Genomic DNA, 19,540 nt, shown 5'->3' with positions numbered 1-19,540 from the left:
CTGTTTGGCTCAAGAGGTTTAGTACAAGAGATTTAGAGGACTGTCTTGGCTTCTACCATGCCTTCCTCACTAAGCTTAATCATTCCTAGATTTCATTAAAATGATAGACATGTGACTCTTCCTTTCACTTGGACACATAAGGGCCATTGTAGGGTTACTAATTGGCCTAATTTCAATATTGTCCTATCTCAGGGATTAGGGAGACCAGAGAAGAGGAAGAGAGATGGGGGAATGGCTGGTTGGTTAAGTCAGAACACACAATATTTATGGATTAAGTCACTATTTTTATGGACACAGTTTGTGGCACCCTAAAATAACTACAATAAAAACATCAAAGATCACTGATCACAGTCCTGGCCAGGTCGTTCAGTTGGTTAGAGCATCGTCCCAATATGCCAAGGTTGAGGGTTTGATCCCTAGTCAAGGCATACACAAGAATCAACCAATGAATACATAAATAAGTGGAACAACAAACCAATGTTTTTCTCTCTCTTTCCTTTCCTCTCTTTCTCTCTTCTCCTTCCTCTCTCCTTAAAATCAATAATTAAAAAGGGCAGTAAACAAAGAAAATCTTTAAAAAAATCACTGATCACCATAACAAATATAATAATAATAATAATAATAATAATAATAAACTTTAAAATATTGAGAATTATTAAAATGTGACACAGAGACATGAAGTGGACAAATGCTGTTGGAAAAATGGCCCCAATAGACTTTTTGGATGCAGGGCTGCCACAAACTTTCAATTTGTAAAATACACAATATCTGTGAAGCACAATAAAGTGAAGCAAAATGAGGTATGTCTGCAGCCAGTTTGTGAACATGGCCTGGACTTGAAAGCATAACTGAAAATGGGCATATAAACAGCTTCCAAGTCTTACTCTCCTGTTGCACTTTGTGAGTTATATGTTTTAGTGGTGATCACCATAAGAAATATTATAACTTATACATGATTCCATATTTATTTAGTTATGTGCTTACAATTTAATGAACTAATTTTATAACATAAATAACATTTTAAAATAAAAATTTCCCAAATAGGTAATATTTTTACAGTTTTACAAGACTCTTAATGTCTGACTTAATAAAAATCAGTTTGATACTTAGATCTTCTGAATTCAATCTGTTATGACATGTAGTTTTAAGTACATACAGAAAATAAGGCCTTATACAGACACCAATTTGTAAAAGGCAAGAATAATTTAAAAGCATTTTCAGTTAACTATGGTTATTCCTTGGTACTATCTCCAAATTTGACAAATGTTTTCTTAAAGGTCATTGCCTTGGGGAGTCTGACATTACATCAGACAATTTTTATACTCGGTTACATTAAAATCCATGAATCTATTTTCAACTTTGTTTGTTGGGATAATATTGGTTTACTAATTTATGAAGACCTTACAAATGTTGACATATTTCATTATCAATATAAACATATACATTAATATTACCGTTGGTTTCCATAGAAAAATCTGTAAGTTTGAGGAGTTGTCAAGCTCAAGAATGCAGACACAAGGTTCCTATATTTTAATTTTCACTTGAAAACTTAAAATTTAGCTTTGTTAATAAATACTGTCAGTTTTCACCCTTGAAGACAGGCTCATTTAGTTCATATTTGAGAGGATATCTGACAAATATCAAAGTATGAATGACCATAGTTTGTCAAACACCCTCTTATTAAAACAGGTGTTCTTTGAAAAAAAATTAGCTATTTTGCTTATAACTTCAGCAATCACACAAGTGTTCCTTCTGGAGTTAGCCACTGCTGGCTAGTACTAGCATGTAGCAGAAGAGTTTTAGGGGTTCCTATCATGGTTTTCAAATAGAATATTAAAAAGATGTACTTAAGAATTTAGATTTAATAAAAAATTAAAACATTTTATTGCTTCATCAATGTCATTCTTATGTAAAATGAAAATCAAATCAACATATATACTAATATATATGTATATATTTTATATATATATTGCGCATATATATAAATTTCCTTGTTATTTACTTATTTGGGTGTGTGCATAATGGCAAAAAATACAATGACCTTAGTCTCACCTATTTTTCTTTTTGTCACCTGAACTTTGGTATCATTGCCCAGACCAATGTCAAGGAGCTTTGCCCTACGTTTTCTTCTAGGATTTTTATGGTTTTTGGCTTACAATGAAGCCTTTAATTCATTCGGACTTGATTTGTGTGTGGTGTAAGAGCAAAAGTTCAATTTCATTATTTTGCATGTGCACATCCAGTTTTCCCAACATTTATTGTGGAGACTGTCCTTTCCCCATTGTATATTTTTGAAACTCTAGTTGAAAACCAGTGGGCCATACATGCTTGGATTTATTTCTGGCTCTCTACTCTGTTCCACTGGCAAATGTGTCTGTTTCTATGTTATCATCAGATTGTTTTGATTACTATAACGAGGAGAAGGCATCGTCCTCACTTTTGCCAGCCTAAAAATTCCCTTCCCAAATGAAAGATAAAATGAAAATGTATATAGCATGCCACCAGAGTTAGATCACAACTCAGAGACACTCCAGGTGCATGTGACCTGGTCACAGGAGCTTATTCAAAGCAGAGCATGTTCTCCAGCTGGTCACACAAGAGAAAGTCAGAGATGCAAAGCTTAGGAAGGATTTGAAGTGCCATCAATGTCCCAGAGAGGGACAAAGTCAAATATGTCAAGGACAGAGAGCAGCCCCTTCTTGACAGCCAGCAGGCACACAGGGGCCTCAGTGCAATGGCTGTGCAGGACCGAATGAGCCAGCTCCAGGCAGAGCTTGGAAGGAGTTTTCTCCAGAGCCACCAGATAACAATTCAGCCCGACTGACACCTTGACCTTGGGCTCTTGAAATTCTCAGAAGAAAATATAGATAAGCTAGACCTTCTGACTTACAGAGCTGCAGGTTCAGAAATTAGTGTTTTTTGAACCTCTGAGTTGTGGTCATTTGTTACCCAACAAGAGAAAATGACAACAGTACTCCAATTATTATTAGTGACGGAACTGCATGAAAGATCCAATCTTTGGGGATAATGATGAGTCTGGCTACCTCAGTTTACTTGCAAGATGTAAATGGAAGAAAAAGTAGGGAAGTAGATTTTGGCCCAGGTCTAAGAGTAGAATATCATGGTAGTCCAAACTTAGGAGGACAATGTTTTCTACACTAACACAAATATTTTAGGAAAATAAAAGGATTAAAGGTAAAATCCAGACTACTAAAAATAAGACTAAATTTAATTTTATGCACTGGATATGTAAATATGCTTAACTTGATTCAAAGATATAGAAAAAGAAAACTACATGAAAATAGTTGCATTTTAAAGCCAACACTTTAAACCTCTCTTTTTGTTTCCAAATAAATTAAAGGAAAAAAAGACCACCTTATTTCCCTGTATTTCCCACCTTAGTAGAACAAATGCAATAGTTACCATCAAAAGAAGTAATTTAATTGCATCTCAAAATTCATGGTTCCCTAATTAAAAACCCGTTCTCTAACCAATAAAATCAGTTTAAGTAGCTGTTATTCGTTTATAACTTAGACTTGTTAATGGTTAATTAAAATGCCAACTTTGTTTTTTATATAAGTATTAGATGTAAAAACGTATTAAAATGTTAAAATATTACATAAACTTGATCTAATATGAAACAGTGTTGTTAATTATAAAATAAGAGTTGCTAATAGATATTTAGAGTGAGGCACAAAGTATTAATTCATGAATGAATTCTCACTGAAGTAATTTTCAAATTGTATGTTGTACATAAATATACATTTAATACTGAGGTATCCTATATAATAAAAACTTAATATGCTAAGTGTCTGGTAGACTGGTTGGCTATTCAACCAATCAAAGTGTATCAACCGAAGGACTTGTATACATGCATATAAGTACAGCCAATGGACACAAAACTCTGGGGAGGGAGGGTATTTATGGGAGGGGAGGGCAATGTTAAAATATGTACACAGATAATAATTTAATAAAAAAAAAAGTGTAATATTCTAATGATATGCTAAAGGTGCTCAACTGCTCACTAAGATGTGCACTGACCACCAGGGGGCAGATGCTCTGATCAGTAGGTTAGCTTGCTGCTGGGGTCAGACTATCAGGACTGGGCAAAATAGCCAAACACACCCTGGAGCTGTCCTGTGTTCCCTCCCTGACTGGCCAATCTCTCGCATCCTTTCCTGGCCCCGATAGTGCACTGGGTGGGGTCGCACGGCCTGGTTTGCACCCTCTCGCAATCCAGGACCCCTTGGGGGATTTCATGAAGCTGGTCTCGGCCCAATCCCATAGGCCAGGCAGAGGGACCCCACTGGTACATTAATTCGTGCATTGGACCTCTAGTAAGATATAATTTTCCATTAATAGTAGAAAAACAATTTATCCTCAGTGAAGCATTATAGAATAAGATCTCCTATCCCATCTGTCAGAATTTGCACAATTAGCCAGATTTCTTAATGAGTAGAAAAAGATTTTTAAAAATAAAAAAATGTATTGATGATATTCTGCAACAATAATTAATAAGAGCACTGGGTATCAATCCACTAAATAAACGTAAAAATACTTCAGAAAGAATGGAAATGATGTCATAACAGACATTATTGAATGTTATTTCCCAAATTAACATTTGGGAATACTATCTGATTTATCATATAAAATGACTTGTTTGAAATTACAAGTTACTTTATTATGCAAATTGGTTTCAATATTTTTCTAAAGTTCGTATGAATTATTTCCCTGGTTTCAAAGATGCAAAGTAGAAGACAGTAATGACTTGTACAATCATATTCATTTTACATTTTACATATTCTCTAACATGAAATTATCATCTTACTTTGTGAGCTACGATATTATTTACAATTTACCGAGAGGAAAATTAGAGAGATATTGTTTAAATCATACCATGTTTTCCTCTGATGTAGTACCATTATGGATGACTACCTCACACACACACAAATGGATAGTTTTAAGTAGAATAATGAGTAATTTTCCCAACACAAATCATACTTTTATATTCTTTAAGTCAAGCCCAGACCAAATCCTATTTTCTAAGTCTGACTCGTTATTTCTCAGTGAACAGATAGATATCTGTTGTGGAGGAATAGGTTATAAACTGAAATCCTCATTGCTGAGTGCTCTATTTTCTGTAGTAACCTTAAGCAGCACAGAGACATTCTTAATGGAAGTTATCTTATATGCTGTAAAGTTCTAATTGACCTTGATTTAAATGTTTCAAAGATCACTTTAACTCTGGGAGTTTCCTCTGAGTTTGAGATCACAACTTTGCTGATCCCCTCCACCTGAAGGTCTTAACTCCTGTTTGTTCCTACTCATCTCTGGCTTTAGAGTTGTCTATTCACAACACACTGACCTCTGTTGGAGACTACACAGAAGCACACCATGCTGGGGCATTTCCTCCTCCCTTTCATTATATAAAAGACCAACTTTTCATATTCTAATTCTTTGAGTCTTCCCTGAGTGACTAGCATGTGATCAGATAATATGAGTAAAACAATCAAGAATGGATTAACATGGAACAATTGTGAGTGTTAATAGGACCTTTGTTCAAGAAACTGAGACTGCTTCAAGATAAAGGATTAAAAATGGATGGATGGATGAAGGAATGAATGGGTGAATGAATGAATGAATGAATGAGTGAATAAGATGCCTTCACCTGAATAAATAACTATCACTCTGGGAACTTTCAGAAGGTATTTGAAGAGACACCAAGCCTTAGAACACCCTTCATATCACACCAAGTACATGCCTTTCCAAGCACCTAGCCATTGGAATAAAAATGAAAATGTTCAATATAACACACTGCACATATGTGCTATTTTCACCCTTCCCAATTATTTTGCTTCTATCATTAAGGATAGGCTATATTTGCAGGTGGCTGTTCTTCACAGGATGCCTTAATCTTGTTTCCAACTTTCTCAGACGTTTGCTTTACATAAAGATAAATACTGATAACTCCAAATAAGAGTAAGGCAGATGAAATAAAATAATGCTTTTGATGTCAGGATACAGGGGATTTAGAAGTAAGATTGGTACGTGTAATACAGGCATCATTTTTCTGGCCTCAATAGTTTTCAGCACTGGAATGTCACATAGTTTTGTCTTCATTCATTCTTTTATGGGACTTTATTTATATTTTCCTTCCTACAGATAGCCCTCATTTTTATTTTATTAAAATAAATATAAACTGTTTCTTTTTTCATTTGCTCAGAAAATTAAGGAAAATTTATTATGTAAATTCTATGTAAATTGCTTTAGTTCAATTTTCATTGAGGATAAATTTGTTTTGAATATCTGTTATGACAATTATATACAGCTAAACTTTCAAACCTAATACATTTTTAATAACTTCCTTCAGCAGTTAGTGATTTGAATTTCAAATTTCTTTCTAGCAAGAAGTAAAAAAAATGTATATACCATTTTACAGCAGTTTTATATAAGAACTGATTTATGCAGCAAGCTCTGTTTCACAGTAAACACATCAAATGTCTAAATGAGACCATTAATACTCAGAAGTTTTATAATGGGTATGCTTCAGATAGAGCATAGCACAGAGTTAAAGTTGGCAAAGAAAGAATTGTGTCATTAGGTTCTTTTTCAAAAGTCCCTCATTTAGACTAGAAACATTTCACTCATTTGATTGATTATTGTGATTTATTGCAATGGAGCCCTATAGCAGATTTTAGGGCATATCCAAATAACTGACTAATCAAAACTTTAAAGTACTTAAACATTAGCAAATAGAACAATTTGGGAAATTCATATTAGTCCATTTCTTCAAGCCATTTTGAAAATGAAGAGTCCCTCCTTCCCCTGAATTGTGGGGGTCCAGTATTTGGATTGACCATTAATTGCCCAAGAGAAAACAAAGACTCAAATATTCCAGCCTTGTTCATAAAGAGATCTTCCTTTATTTATGTGTCAAAGGGAACTAGATATACATTCTAAGAAGAAAAGGAAGCAAAAACCAGTGTCCCAGAGCTAATGAAGATTGCAGGAAGAAGAAAAGTAGTGACATTGATACAAATATTTTGGTTAGAATGGTTAATAGTCATTTCAAATTGAATATACACTGAGTGAAACCTTATGCTTATTTACTCAAAGCCTATAATAAAACAGCCCGTTAGAAGGATTAGACAAAACTTGCTAAAATAAAATGAAAATAAAAAAGAGACCACGTACATACTTTTCTTGAAAACAACCCTTAAGATTTACTATTATTGTCATATTAGAATAGGTCTAACTTTACCATTTTAGTTCACAATCATTCAAAAAAAATTCATATTACTAAGAAAAGGAATTAGCTTCCTCAAATGCTATAAAGAATAAGTTATAATAATAAAAACTTCAATTTTCACATGAGAAAGGTAAATTTTAGTTGTCACATATACTGAATCTAATTATTAAAATGCTCTTGGGAGCTTTGTTAGTCAATGACATCTGTTTCAATATTTATTAAAAAAATTAATAATTTCTATTCTCAGCACTCCCCTGGGTCTTATGCTGATTAATTTTCACAGTGTGGAGAAAGAAAGCACACAGACATAAAGTGTGCATGTGTTTGGAGTATTGGTCATAGTGTTAATTTTTATCCAACCTATTTAGCTATGCACTCATTCTATTTCTTCCTTTTTATTAGATTCATCTCTGATTCTGTGAAAGACTATAACTACACAGAAACATTTCAATCATCACATTTCGGTTGCCTAGATCTAGACCATTAGAGTTGACATACAGGTATACAACAATGTGTGTCATAGTTTAAAAATCTTATCTTCTACTGATCTTGGCTCAATTTTACAGTAAAATTTCTTTTAAAAAATATATATTTTATTGATTTTTTTACAGAGGAAGAGAGAGGGCAAGAGTATTAGAAACATTGATGAGAGAGAATCATCGATCAGCTGCCTCTTGCACACCCCCTACTCCTACTAAGAATGTGCCCGCAACCAAGGTACATGCCCTTGACCGGAATTGAACCTGGGACCTTTCAGTCAGTAGGTTGATGCTCTATCCATTGAGCCAAACCGGTTTCGGCTACAGTAAAACTTCTTGAAATAAATTGTTTGAGTAGCTGTCCCTTCCTCACTTCTCATTCTCCTCTGTCTCTTCAAGTGAAATTAGTCCCCATATTTCACTGAAGTAGCTCTTGGCAAAGCCACCCACAGCCTTCCTGTTATAAGTCCAATGATTCCTTCTCTGTCAAATTTCTGTCTCTCCAACTAGGTATAGATGGCCACTTGCTCAATTCTTTTAGCACAGTTTTCTCTTGCTTTCCAGTGATTTACTCTAATGTAATTCTTCTCCATTTACTGCCTGCTTTTCTCAGATTTCTATTCCGGTGCCTCTGCCTCAACTAATCCTCTAAATAGTGGGAGTGTTAATTATCTCCTCTTTCTTCATTCTCTCCCAAGGACGTTTTGTCTAATGCTACAGAATAAAGTACTACCAAGATGCCAATGATGGAAATGAATAACTCTATCAATGACATTTCCCCCATCCAAGCCCTCATTTGTTTGTCTAATTAGCTACTTGACATTTTAGTATGAATGTGTAATAGATCTTTCAAATTTAACATGTACAAAGTGAAAGCTTGTGAATTTTACTCAATGTCTGCTCTCCTAGTCTTCCCCATCTTCATAAACCGCACCACCTGTTTCTCTGCTGCTCAAGCCCAAACTCATGAGTTGCCCATGAATCCCAATCTTCACCTACACCCAACATCTAACTCCTCCCTATACCCAACATTTGTCCTCTGACCTCCAACATCAATACTCATGCCTTCATTCAGGTCACCATTACATCTTTGCTACAACTTACCAGATGCCAAGTAAAGTTATATGCTTAGCTATGAAATTCCATTTATTTAGTTATATTTAATATCATTATGTCTATAGTATAATGTACTTACAAATAGAATAGTGCTCTCTTTGGTAGGCACTATTATACTCTTAATCTCTCAGAGGAAAAAATGTAGGTGCATTGAGATTAAGTAGTTTGTGCAAGTTCACACAGATATTAAAATTTTGGAATAAGAATCTTTACTGATTAATCAGAAATCCTACCAACTGTTTCACAATTCTGAGTTCTTATGACAAATCCTCCACAGTACTATCCTCAAATACTTAACTGTTGTGATATTATTACCAAAGATAACTTTAGGAAGCATATTTAGCATCATTCCAGGATTATTTCTTACATACTTATAATTCTGTTTTCTTATGTATTGACTAGAGACCTGGTGATGAAATTTGTGCATTGAGATGTGGGGGTTCCTTCAGCCGGGCCTGCACCCTCTCGCAATCTAGGACTCATTGGGGGATGTCCGACTGCAGTATTCCTCTGGGACTGGGCCTAAACTGGCAGTCAGACATCCTTCTCGTAATCTGAGACCACTGGCTCCTCCCTGCTTGCCTGATTGTCCCTAACCCACTCTGCTAGACTGTCCCTAAACATTCGCCTGCCAGCCTGATCACCCCTAACTGCTCACCTGCCTGTCTGATCACCCCTAACTGCTCACCTGCCTGCCTGATCACCCCTAACTGCTTGCCTGCCTGCCTGATTGCCCCTAACCCCCTCTGCCTCAGCCCCTGCCTCCACATCCAGAATGACGCATGGAAGGTCATTCGGCTGTCCAGTCTAATTAGCATATTATGCTTTTACTAGAGGCCCAGTGGACGAAATTCATGCATGCGGGTCCCTCAGCCCAACCTGCACCCTCTACAATCCAGGAGCTGTCAGGGGATGGCCCACTGATGGTATAGGCCCACTCCTATGGTTCTCTGCTCTCTGTGGGGCCTGGGTTTTTTGCTGCAGCCATGGAGATGAAGCCCCCATGCCATGCTGTCTGCTCTCTGCCTGACACTGCCATGTGGCAGGCGAAAGAAGCCCCAATGCCCGGCAGTTTGCTCTATCTGCCAGGCCTATGGACTTCACAGACACCGACACACTAAGGAAGCCTCCATTCCCTGTTGTCTGGGCTCTGTCTGCAGAGCCTGGGGGTGTTCCCGCTGCCGCCATGCTAAGGAGGCTCCCAAACCCTGCTGTCCGGGCTCTGTCTGCTGTGTCTGGGGGCGGACGCAGCCTCACCACTTGGTCCCCATGAACCCCAGTGGGGCTGATAGGCCCAGACCCTGCAGCAGTGGTGGAGCAGGGAGGCTGGATCCACCCCCTCCAGAGGCAGATCCAGCCTCGCTGCTCTGGCAGACAGGCCTGGATACTCCAGCAGTGGGGCTAAGAAGACTGGGCACTGCCATCTTGTGGCTATGGGGACTGCCATTTTTTCACAGAGTAATGGTTAATTTGCATATTATTCTTTTATTAGATAAGATTATTATAGACTTGTGGCCCGGTACATAAAATTCATGCACGGAGGAGGGGAGGGGGAGGGTTCCCTCAGCCCATCCTGCACCCTCTCCAATCAGGGACCCCTTGGGTGATGTTGGACTGCCGGTTTAGGCCCAATCTGGGACTGCTGGCTCCTAGCCTCTCACCTGCCTACCTGCCTGATCGCCCCTAACTGTTCTCCCCTGCCGGCCTGATCTTACCCAAAATGGCCCTCTCCTACTGGCCTGATCTCACCCCTAACTGCTCTCCCTTGCCAGCCTGATCTTGCCCCCAACTGTTCTCCCCTGCCGGCTTGATCTTGCCCAAAATGGCCCTCTCCTACTGGCCTGATCTCACCCCTAACTGCCCTCCCCTGCCAGCTTGATATTGCCCCCAACTGCCCTCCCCTGGTGGCCAATTTGGTTCTGATTGGTTGCTTTCTATGCCAGTCAGAATCTCCGGGCCTATCTCTGGGACTGATCAGAGAGGTGGGGCTGATCAGCAGCGCCCTCAAGAGAAACAGGCATGGCTGCTGGTGAAGCATGGAGAGAAAGAGAGAGGCAACAGCTGATCAACAGCTGCCATGGAGGCTGCGGATCAGACCCTGCCTCTCTCTTCTGGCCTCTTTCTGGGTCTGATCTGCAACCCCTTGGCACTGACTGCAGGACTGACTTCTGATGTTCAGTCGAGCCTTTGGTCAGTTGTTACAGACCCTGGGTTTTTATATGTTAGGATTTGAAAGAGAGGAATGGGAGAGAGAGAAACATTGATTTGTTGTTCCATTTATTTATGCAGTCATTGGCTTCACAGGGGATCAAGCCTGTAACTTTGGGATATCCAGATGATGCTCTAAATGAGGTACTTGCTGAGGGCTCATTCTTAACAAATTGATGTTTCATTCATAGAATTTCTGCCACATCTCTACACATCAGCATATTTAATGATCAATGACTTGGTAAAGCTATAAACAGCAAATGTTATGTCCATTAAAAGGTCTTTAGCACTATTAACTCAAACCCTAAAAGTTTTATCTCCTAAATATCGCCAATAGTTTAAATCAAAGTAACAAATGCACAACTAACCTGAACAGAGGGGAAATGCTTACTCAGCACCTTGGAAAATGATCTGGCTGAGTTATGAGTCATCTCATTTTGCAAAGCGGCAATAAAAATGAGCCCTTCATTTCGCAGAGGTACCTCTGGCATTTACAGCAGATGATTAAAATAAAGGAGAAAAATAACTTTTGCATTTTATTGGAACGGAGACATTTTATCCTGGCCATGCATTTCTCCCTTGCAGATTTCATTTATCAAAAGAAATGTCTCCGCAAGCTGTTGCCAAGGGTCTAGTTATTCCCCAGCAACTCCCAAGACTGAGACTTACTTTATGGAAGTTTCTGAAATATGCTGCCTTTTCGTCTGGAAATTTTTCTAGCCTTCTGGGTCCTTTACTGGAAGCCTTTTTGAAAACCAACCAGCATCGTCTGAAAATCTGAAAGGAAATAAAGGACCCTTATTAATTATTGCCTTACATGAGTTTAATAGCATCAGGAGTCTATCTATTCAAATAATCCATTGGGGATAATTTTTTAAAAATGCACTTAAAAAGGAACAGGGTAGTACAATACAAAACAGAGAAAATGCTCTTGGCAACAGATGTTCAGCATACCCATAACCATTATGGACATTTGCATATGTTGTAAAAAAAATCATTGCTTGCACCAATATATTTTGAAGGTTTCAAATAATTCTGATAATTTTGAGAATTATTTTACATATAATGACACCACCAGAACTGTTGAAATATGCCATTGAATACAAATGAGTTCCCACTAATTTTAGAATGATTTGGGTATTGTTAATCAATATAGCTATTTATACATCTCAATACACAGCTGCCAAAATTTATTTTATTTTATTTTTTTAACATTTTTTGAAGGATCATTTTACTTTTGAGGGAAAACAAATAGTTATCTGACCATCATGCTGATTATTTCATGCAATCAAAGCAGGTTCTAAAATATTCTTTAATTGGTCCACTCATCTGGTAACCAGTTTACTACATGAATTCAACTTTTTAATTTCTCTAATAGATTCTTATTTTATACAAAATTAGTCAATCAAATTTGTAACCAGTGTGGTCACCACATTAATTATTGCAGCCTCTAATAAAGAGTACCATCTTTTTTATGGGTACTCTCTTCCCCCTAGGTGCAAAGATATATATAAAATTTACTCTCTTTCTAAAATTACTCTCTCTACATTATAACATGAAGTAATTTTTGCATAGAATAAATAATTTCACTCTGTCTTTAATATAAATCACACATGCTTATATTAAGATTTAGGGTCTTATATGGTAATGCCGGAAGATCATTTTAAATCAGAACAATTTTATTTTCAGTGAAGGTTCTGCTATTCATTAAATGCCTTGTCTTGCAGAAGTTATTTTATCTTCTCTAAGATCTAACTTCTTCACCTATAAATTACAGTCCATGTACCTCATGAGGTTACTATTGAGGATTTAATAAGACAACTTGCAGACAGCATCTAACATGTCCTTGAAATGTAGTCCACACACTCATCTGAAACTCTTGGGTTTTGGAGACTGCTATGGACTGACTTATGTGCCCCTCAAATTCGTATGTTGAATTCCTTACCCACAAGGGGATGATATTTGGAGCTGGGGACTTTGGAAACTAATTAGAATCAGATGAGGTCATAAAGGTGGGACCCCAGGATAGGATCAGTGACCTTATAAGAAGAGACAATCAGAGAACTTGCTCTCTCTCCAAGCTTTCACAAAAAAAAGAGGTGATGCGAGGACACCATCAGAGGGCAGCTGTCTACAAACCAGGAAGAGGACTTTCCCCAGAGCTTGGCCATTCTGGTACCTTGACCTCAGACTTTCTACCTTCAAGACTGAGTAGATAAATATCTGTTGTTCAAGCTCCCGGTATATGGTATTTTGTAATGGAAGTCCAAGCTAAGACATATTTTAGACTTTATTTTATTAGTAGAGATGGTGGTAAAGGTAGTGGAGGCCGTTGAAGTAGTAGCAGTATTGTGGAAATAAAACACAGTTACAGGAATCTGAATAGATTTGAGAGATCAAAAGCAAATAAATAAAAATATCATTGCAAAGTGGGATATACATAGATAATCAATATTTATCTCCCGGTTATTTATTAATAGATTTTGAATCCTAACCAAGGTAGGAAGGCTCTCATTTGATGGAATTGGGAGCCAAGCCTGAAAACAGGGTTTCTGCTCTTTTCTACAAAGGAATGCTTTCCCCTGGACTCTGTGTGCTTATTGCTCACAATTCAGGAACCACAGTGATATCAAATGAAGCCTTACAGTATTCATGGAAATACACAAATACACATACATGTTCACTGACTCCAATGCCCCATTTTGTGTGTCTAATTATTTTTTACTAAAGAGCAAGTTAAACATAAGTGTGCTACAGAAAAAAAAAAACATGATAACAGATAATAAGAAAACATAGATTTAGTATTTTCAATAACATCTTATCTTTTTGCTATTACATTAACATAAACAAACACATACAGATAAAACTGTCAAAGACTTGATGTAATAGACTGTTTATCAAGATGATGCCCTTAAGTTATTATTTTCTTATTTTGCAATGATTTTAGATTTATAAAATATTTGCAAAAATGGTGCAGAGAGCTCCTGTATAAACTTTACTTATTTCCCTCTGACGTTAAACCCAAAATAATCATGGTTCAGTTTTGGAAACTAAGAATTAACATTGGTAAAACACTGTTATATTTAAAAATCACCAGTTTTTTCCACTGGGGTTCTGTTTTGTTTCGGGATCCAATTGAAGACACCCAGTTTCTTCAGTTGTCCTCTCTCGTTAGCCTCCTCTTATCTTTGATAGTTTCTTTGTGTGTTGTTGTTGTTTGTTTGCTTTTGCTTTTCATGACCTTGACAATTTTGCAGATTATTTTGTACAACGCTCTTCAATTTCTGTTGGTCTCTATTAAGTTGTTTTGATATTTCAAAACTCTAAGGACAACCTCACCATAAAGGGACTCAAACAAATGACTTATTGGGAAGAATAATATGAATTCATCATGACTATGGGATAGTTACATTTTGATCAGTTGCATACTTGAATTTTTAAAGTAGTAAAAGTATCATGTAATAAATGCAGAGGTTTTGTTGTGTGTTTTGGATTTTTGGTTCTTTTCTTGGGCCCAGTTTTAAAAATGTTTTGCTGGTATCAGGAGTGAAATAATGAGAAGCCTGGCGCAGAAGAGGTGGCAGTGCCCCATCAGCGTGAAGTCAGATTCGGCAGGAGCGGGCACTCTGAAAGCAGCCTCCATTCTGGAAGCAGGGAATCAGTGGAGGCATGAAGCAAGCAGCTCTCTGCTACTCCTCTGCAAACAGGGTTTTAATACCATACTACATTCTGTTTTAGGCCCTAGAACCAAGGCCTTCTAGGAGCAGGTTGGAGAAATTACAGAGATGAGCAGTAAAAATGCCTGCTTGAGACCAGGAAATCAGTCCTCTGCGGAAAACACAGAGGAGTAGGTTTTATTTTGCTTATACATGAATGATACAAATTCTTCCAGACTAGGAAAGCGAACCACATAAATAAAATCAGGTACCCAATTTTTATCCCCCCGTATCCGCATGAGACAAAATAGAAATGTCCTTCGGAGTGGAAGGAGATGGTGTGTTCTCCAGATACTGCTCTTCAAGGGCATCTCTGAATGCTGGTTAGCAGGAGAGTTATTGCTCAGATCCACTCTCTTCCGCCGTCTGTCTTGTAGAGATGGCACTCCTGCCTGCCCCATCCACCGTGGAGATGCTATTTCCTGCTCTCCTGAGGAAATCACTGATTTTGCCTTCTCGTTCAGAGTTAGCTCCTAAACATACCAGTTGTCTCACCAAACAGGCTCCTGGTACCCTTTAGGATTTCCTTCTAGAAAATTCCATGTCATTGCCAGGGCTCCAGAAATCCCCAGCTGCTCTCCAGCCTTCGCTTTCCACTGCATTAGCCAGCAGGTCAGCTTGCCTTAATTAAATACCCTCTTAATTCCTTTCCATTTTCCTTCACAGCAATCCCTTTTCCATAGCGCTTTCTCCTTTTCAAGGTGATTTTACTCAAAGGGCATCCTTTGTCCATTTAAGACTCACTGTGAAGTAGATGGCAGATTTCTTGGCTTTAGCTCATAACCATAATTACATTATATTGCTAGGACCCGTTCACAAGCTTTAACTTAACCGGAGGTCGGATTTAATGGGCCCGCTCTGTCACAAGATGTTGACCTAAGGAACCCTGCACTTCAAATAGGATTTTGGTTAAGGACATGGAAGAATTTCTGATTATAGGAGTCCTTTAGCAGAGGGAGTCACAGAAACTACCTCTCTAGAGATGGTAAAGACTAGAGAAGAAAGTGACTTATCTGGGTTGACTAATACTGTGCTCCCTTCTGGAAGCATGATACTATGTAAATAACTTGGGGTTTAGAATTCAATTATTTATTTACAATGGTGTAACATATCAAGACAACAAATAAACAAACAAATAACAAAGCCCACGCAAGCATAGTTTATTGCAGGTGTATGCTCTGAGTAATTTTTTTTTCCTTCTTCATTGCTACTTTATGTATTTTTTAAAACTTATTTTTATTGTTGAAAGTATTTCAGAGGTCTGAGTAATTTCAATTAAGTTCTAGGCCTTGGTCCCCTCACAAAATGTTTATGTACTATTGAAAGATACACTTTTAAAGAGTAGTTAATATACATGAAGATATGTCCCTATTGCTGTGTAAACAAACACCTACCTACTTATATAAATGAAAGGACCAAATAATTAAAAACTTCTTTCACTGGATGATAATTTAAATTTCATGGTTATGAGAAATTTCTCCTCAACTCTGGAACTCAAATCTTTGCATCATCATTCACCATTGTTTAAAGCCAGATAAAAGTATTGGTATCCACTGACACTGAAAAAAATGCTTAAAGAGCAATATTCTGTCTCAAGTCTCAATTTTTCTCATTCCATGTAGTTGAAAAGACCAAAACAAATGTTAGTGTTTTCTGATTATATTCTTTTGCCTTATCTTGTTCAGAAAAATAATTTTGAAATTTATAAAGGATAAATGATGATTCCAGAATTGGTATGAGTTGCAGTTTTCGGGGAGGCCATGTGTGTATTATTTATTTATTTATTTATTTATTTATTTATTTTCACCTGAACATATATAGTACTCTTCATTGAATCTGTCTCCCATGACATGAATAAAATACAAGGAGAGAATGCACGTGTGGTTTAGAGTCACAGCCAGAAATGAGACACCTCACAGCAGCAATGAGTTTTCAGTGAGTGTGTGAAACTGTCCTCATTATCATGAGAATAAGACCTAGATGGAGAGTAGACCCCTGAGCAGTATCCTAAGAGGTGGCTTAAGGTAAGACTCTTCCACCTCCCTCCTGTCTGGGAGCCCCACACTGACATGAGAGGAAACAAAAAGTCCTTTCTCTCTTCTCAGAATGTCTAAGAGACAAGCCTGCCTTTTGGGTTTTAGTTTCTCAAAAATCAGAATATTCTTTGGCTCTATATCATCATATGCTGTTTGAAATTCAGGGTGTTTTATTTTCATCAGTCGGTTGTAGAGGTGAAATTTGACAATCATGCAAACTATTCACACATACAACCATCTTGTTTTCATTTTATGGACCTGGTGAGTATAGGCTTGGAACACACCAACACCCCTTTCCTGAAACTTCAGGATTGGGATTTTCAACTGACATGTTGAGCAGTAAATCAAATGTGTAAATCAAAGCTCAAAACATTTTCTCTTTAGTTTACTTCTCCTCCTGGATTTATTTCCTTTATTTGATAAGAATATTTAGGCACACAGCTTCAAATGTTGGTGTCAGCATTGACTTTTTTCTTTTACAGAAACCATCCTAAAAATCCAAAAGGGAGATGACACTGTGACATAGTGAGAATGGCTTGACTGGAGGAAAAGAGTATACCTAGGAAAGAAATGAAGCAAAATAATAAAGATATTAGAGAACTTTCAAAATCAAAGAGACTTTTCAGTTGATGCAGCAGGAAATGGGAATCAATGATTAGTTATATTAAAGGAGTGATATTATAAAATGTCATTAGGTAATTAGAACATTCATACCAGAGAAAGAGATTACAACTCAGCCAGTGTTGAAGACAGTGAACAGAGAGAAGGTGAACCCATGATGAAAATTATTATGAAAAAAATTTAGAACTTCACAACACACTCAATATGAGTTAAAGAGAGAGATAAATTAAAGATATATCTGAGTTTTTACATCTACATAGCTACATGAATGATGCCATTTATGTTATTGTCAGAGAACCAAAAAAAATGAGAAGTTTAATATTAGGTATATTGAGTTTGATATGACATTTAAACATTTGCATTACCGAAACTGCTCTTGAGAGTTATAAAGTGCACCCTTCCTGTAAAATGGATGTTTTTCAGTCTACATCTTAGAACATATCTTCTTCAAAAAAACAAGAAAGCCTACTGCATGGGAGAACATATTTGCCAATGTTATCTCCGATAAGGGTTTAATCTCCAAAATTCAAAAGAAACTCATACAACTTAACAAAAGAAAGTTAATTTTAGATGAGTCAAATTTGTTAATTATTTCTTTTGTGGCTACACATTTATGACTTCTGTTTATTAATAGAAATGCATAATCCACTTACATTAATGTGGTTACTGACATAATTTAACTTTTCACCTAATTTTTGTTTTATTTTCTTTTTAATATACTTATTTTACTCTTTTTTCTAATTTGTGATGGATTAAAAAATTTCTTAGATTTTCCCCCTCAACAGCCTTTGAAACTTTTTCATCCCACTCCATAAAAAATATTCACTGAGTTGGCAAAAATACTGAATTACCCACAGATAACATCTCTCCCTTTCTTTTCCTTTTCATTACTAAAATCTAATGGAATTTCACTTTAAGAAATACTTCTCTAGTGACCTCTCTGCTGATCTCCTGACTTCACATTTGCTTTACTCCAATCCAACTTAACTATTGCTGCATGAGATGTCCCCACACACAGTTCTGGTCAGGTATCTCTCCCCACCAAATAACAAATGAACAAAGAGCAACAATAAACCTTTCAATGCTTCACCATCGCCCATTGCTTCTAAAAGAAATTTAAAATGCTGAAGCAAGTCATTCAAGAATTTCCACAAACTAATCCTGAAGTCTTGTGACACATTCATTTGTCACTTCTCCCAATAAGTCCTCTTTTAGAATTGCCTTACTCTTTCTTCACTCAATTCTACCCCTTCTCATATGTTCTCAGTTCACCTAAGTCACAGATAAATGGATATCCTAAATATCTAGAAGGAACTCCTTGTTCTCAAGAATTGGAAACCAACCAGTGAAGGAGAATTACCAATTTATTCTGATTCACTGAAAACTTCAGCACAGTTGTAACATGTCAAGTCTGAAAACTCAAGTGAGAGGAGAGACAAAAAAATGATGACAGAAAGGAGTGAACAGAGAAAGGGTTTTACTCTTTCTAAAACCTAGGGGGCCATAGGCCAATTCTAGGTTCGTTTGTGATTAACCCAATGAAGAACTCTTTACTTATAAATAAATTCTTGCCTCCAGACAGACTGTTTTAAAAATACCCCTTTAAAAAAGCTTTGCATTTTCCCCCCAGGACACAAGTATTGTACAGTAATAAGTGATTTCTTTTTTTTAAAAAAAAAAAAAAAAGAAAGAAAGAAGAACATGTCAAGGTCACTCCATAAAAAAAAAAAACACACACACACACGAGAACTACAAAAATGGTTTCCACTACAGTATTTAGGGGTAGGGCCTATGAAGATGAGACTAGGAGAGAAGTATTTTAATTTATCAGTTACAAGCCAGTCATACTTCTTAGCTGTCCCTGTCTGATAGGAAATATTAAAATATGTTCAACAAGTGTTTAATGTTTCACAGAGATATTTTGGATTTTAAATTTAAGACAATGTACGGTGCAAAGAAGTTTGATGAGGAAAAGCCTGAGGCAACATTCCATAGCTGGCTTCATTTCTAATAATGGCTGATACATTTAAACATTTTTAAAATGTTAAGCATTCTCTCACTTAATCCTCACACCAGAAAGGTGGTGTAGCTACTCCTATTATTTCTTTTTTATAG

General features: G+C 36.8%; 1 protein-coding gene across 1 annotated transcript in view; it reads right to left on the bottom strand.

The window, feature by feature from the left end:
- Nucleotides 1-19,540, bottom strand: part of DOK6 (docking protein 6) — a 225,520-nt gene that overhangs the window by 142,228 nt on the left and 63,752 nt on the right. The window contains exon 2 of the mRNA XM_084887401.1: nt 11,722-11,829. Coding sequence (XP_084743527.1) covers nt 11,722-11,829 — 108 coding nt within the window. The remainder of the gene's footprint in view (nt 1-11,721; nt 11,830-19,540) is intronic.

The sequence above is a fragment of the Pipistrellus hanaki genome, assembly GCF_964339955.1.
Source record: "Pipistrellus hanaki genome assembly, chromosome: 6".
NCBI classification, from domain to species: Eukaryota; Metazoa; Chordata; class Mammalia; order Chiroptera; family Vespertilionidae; genus Pipistrellus; species Pipistrellus hanaki.
Note: the sequence above shows the minus strand (reverse complement) of the source record. Positions and strands in the feature narration are given on the sequence as shown.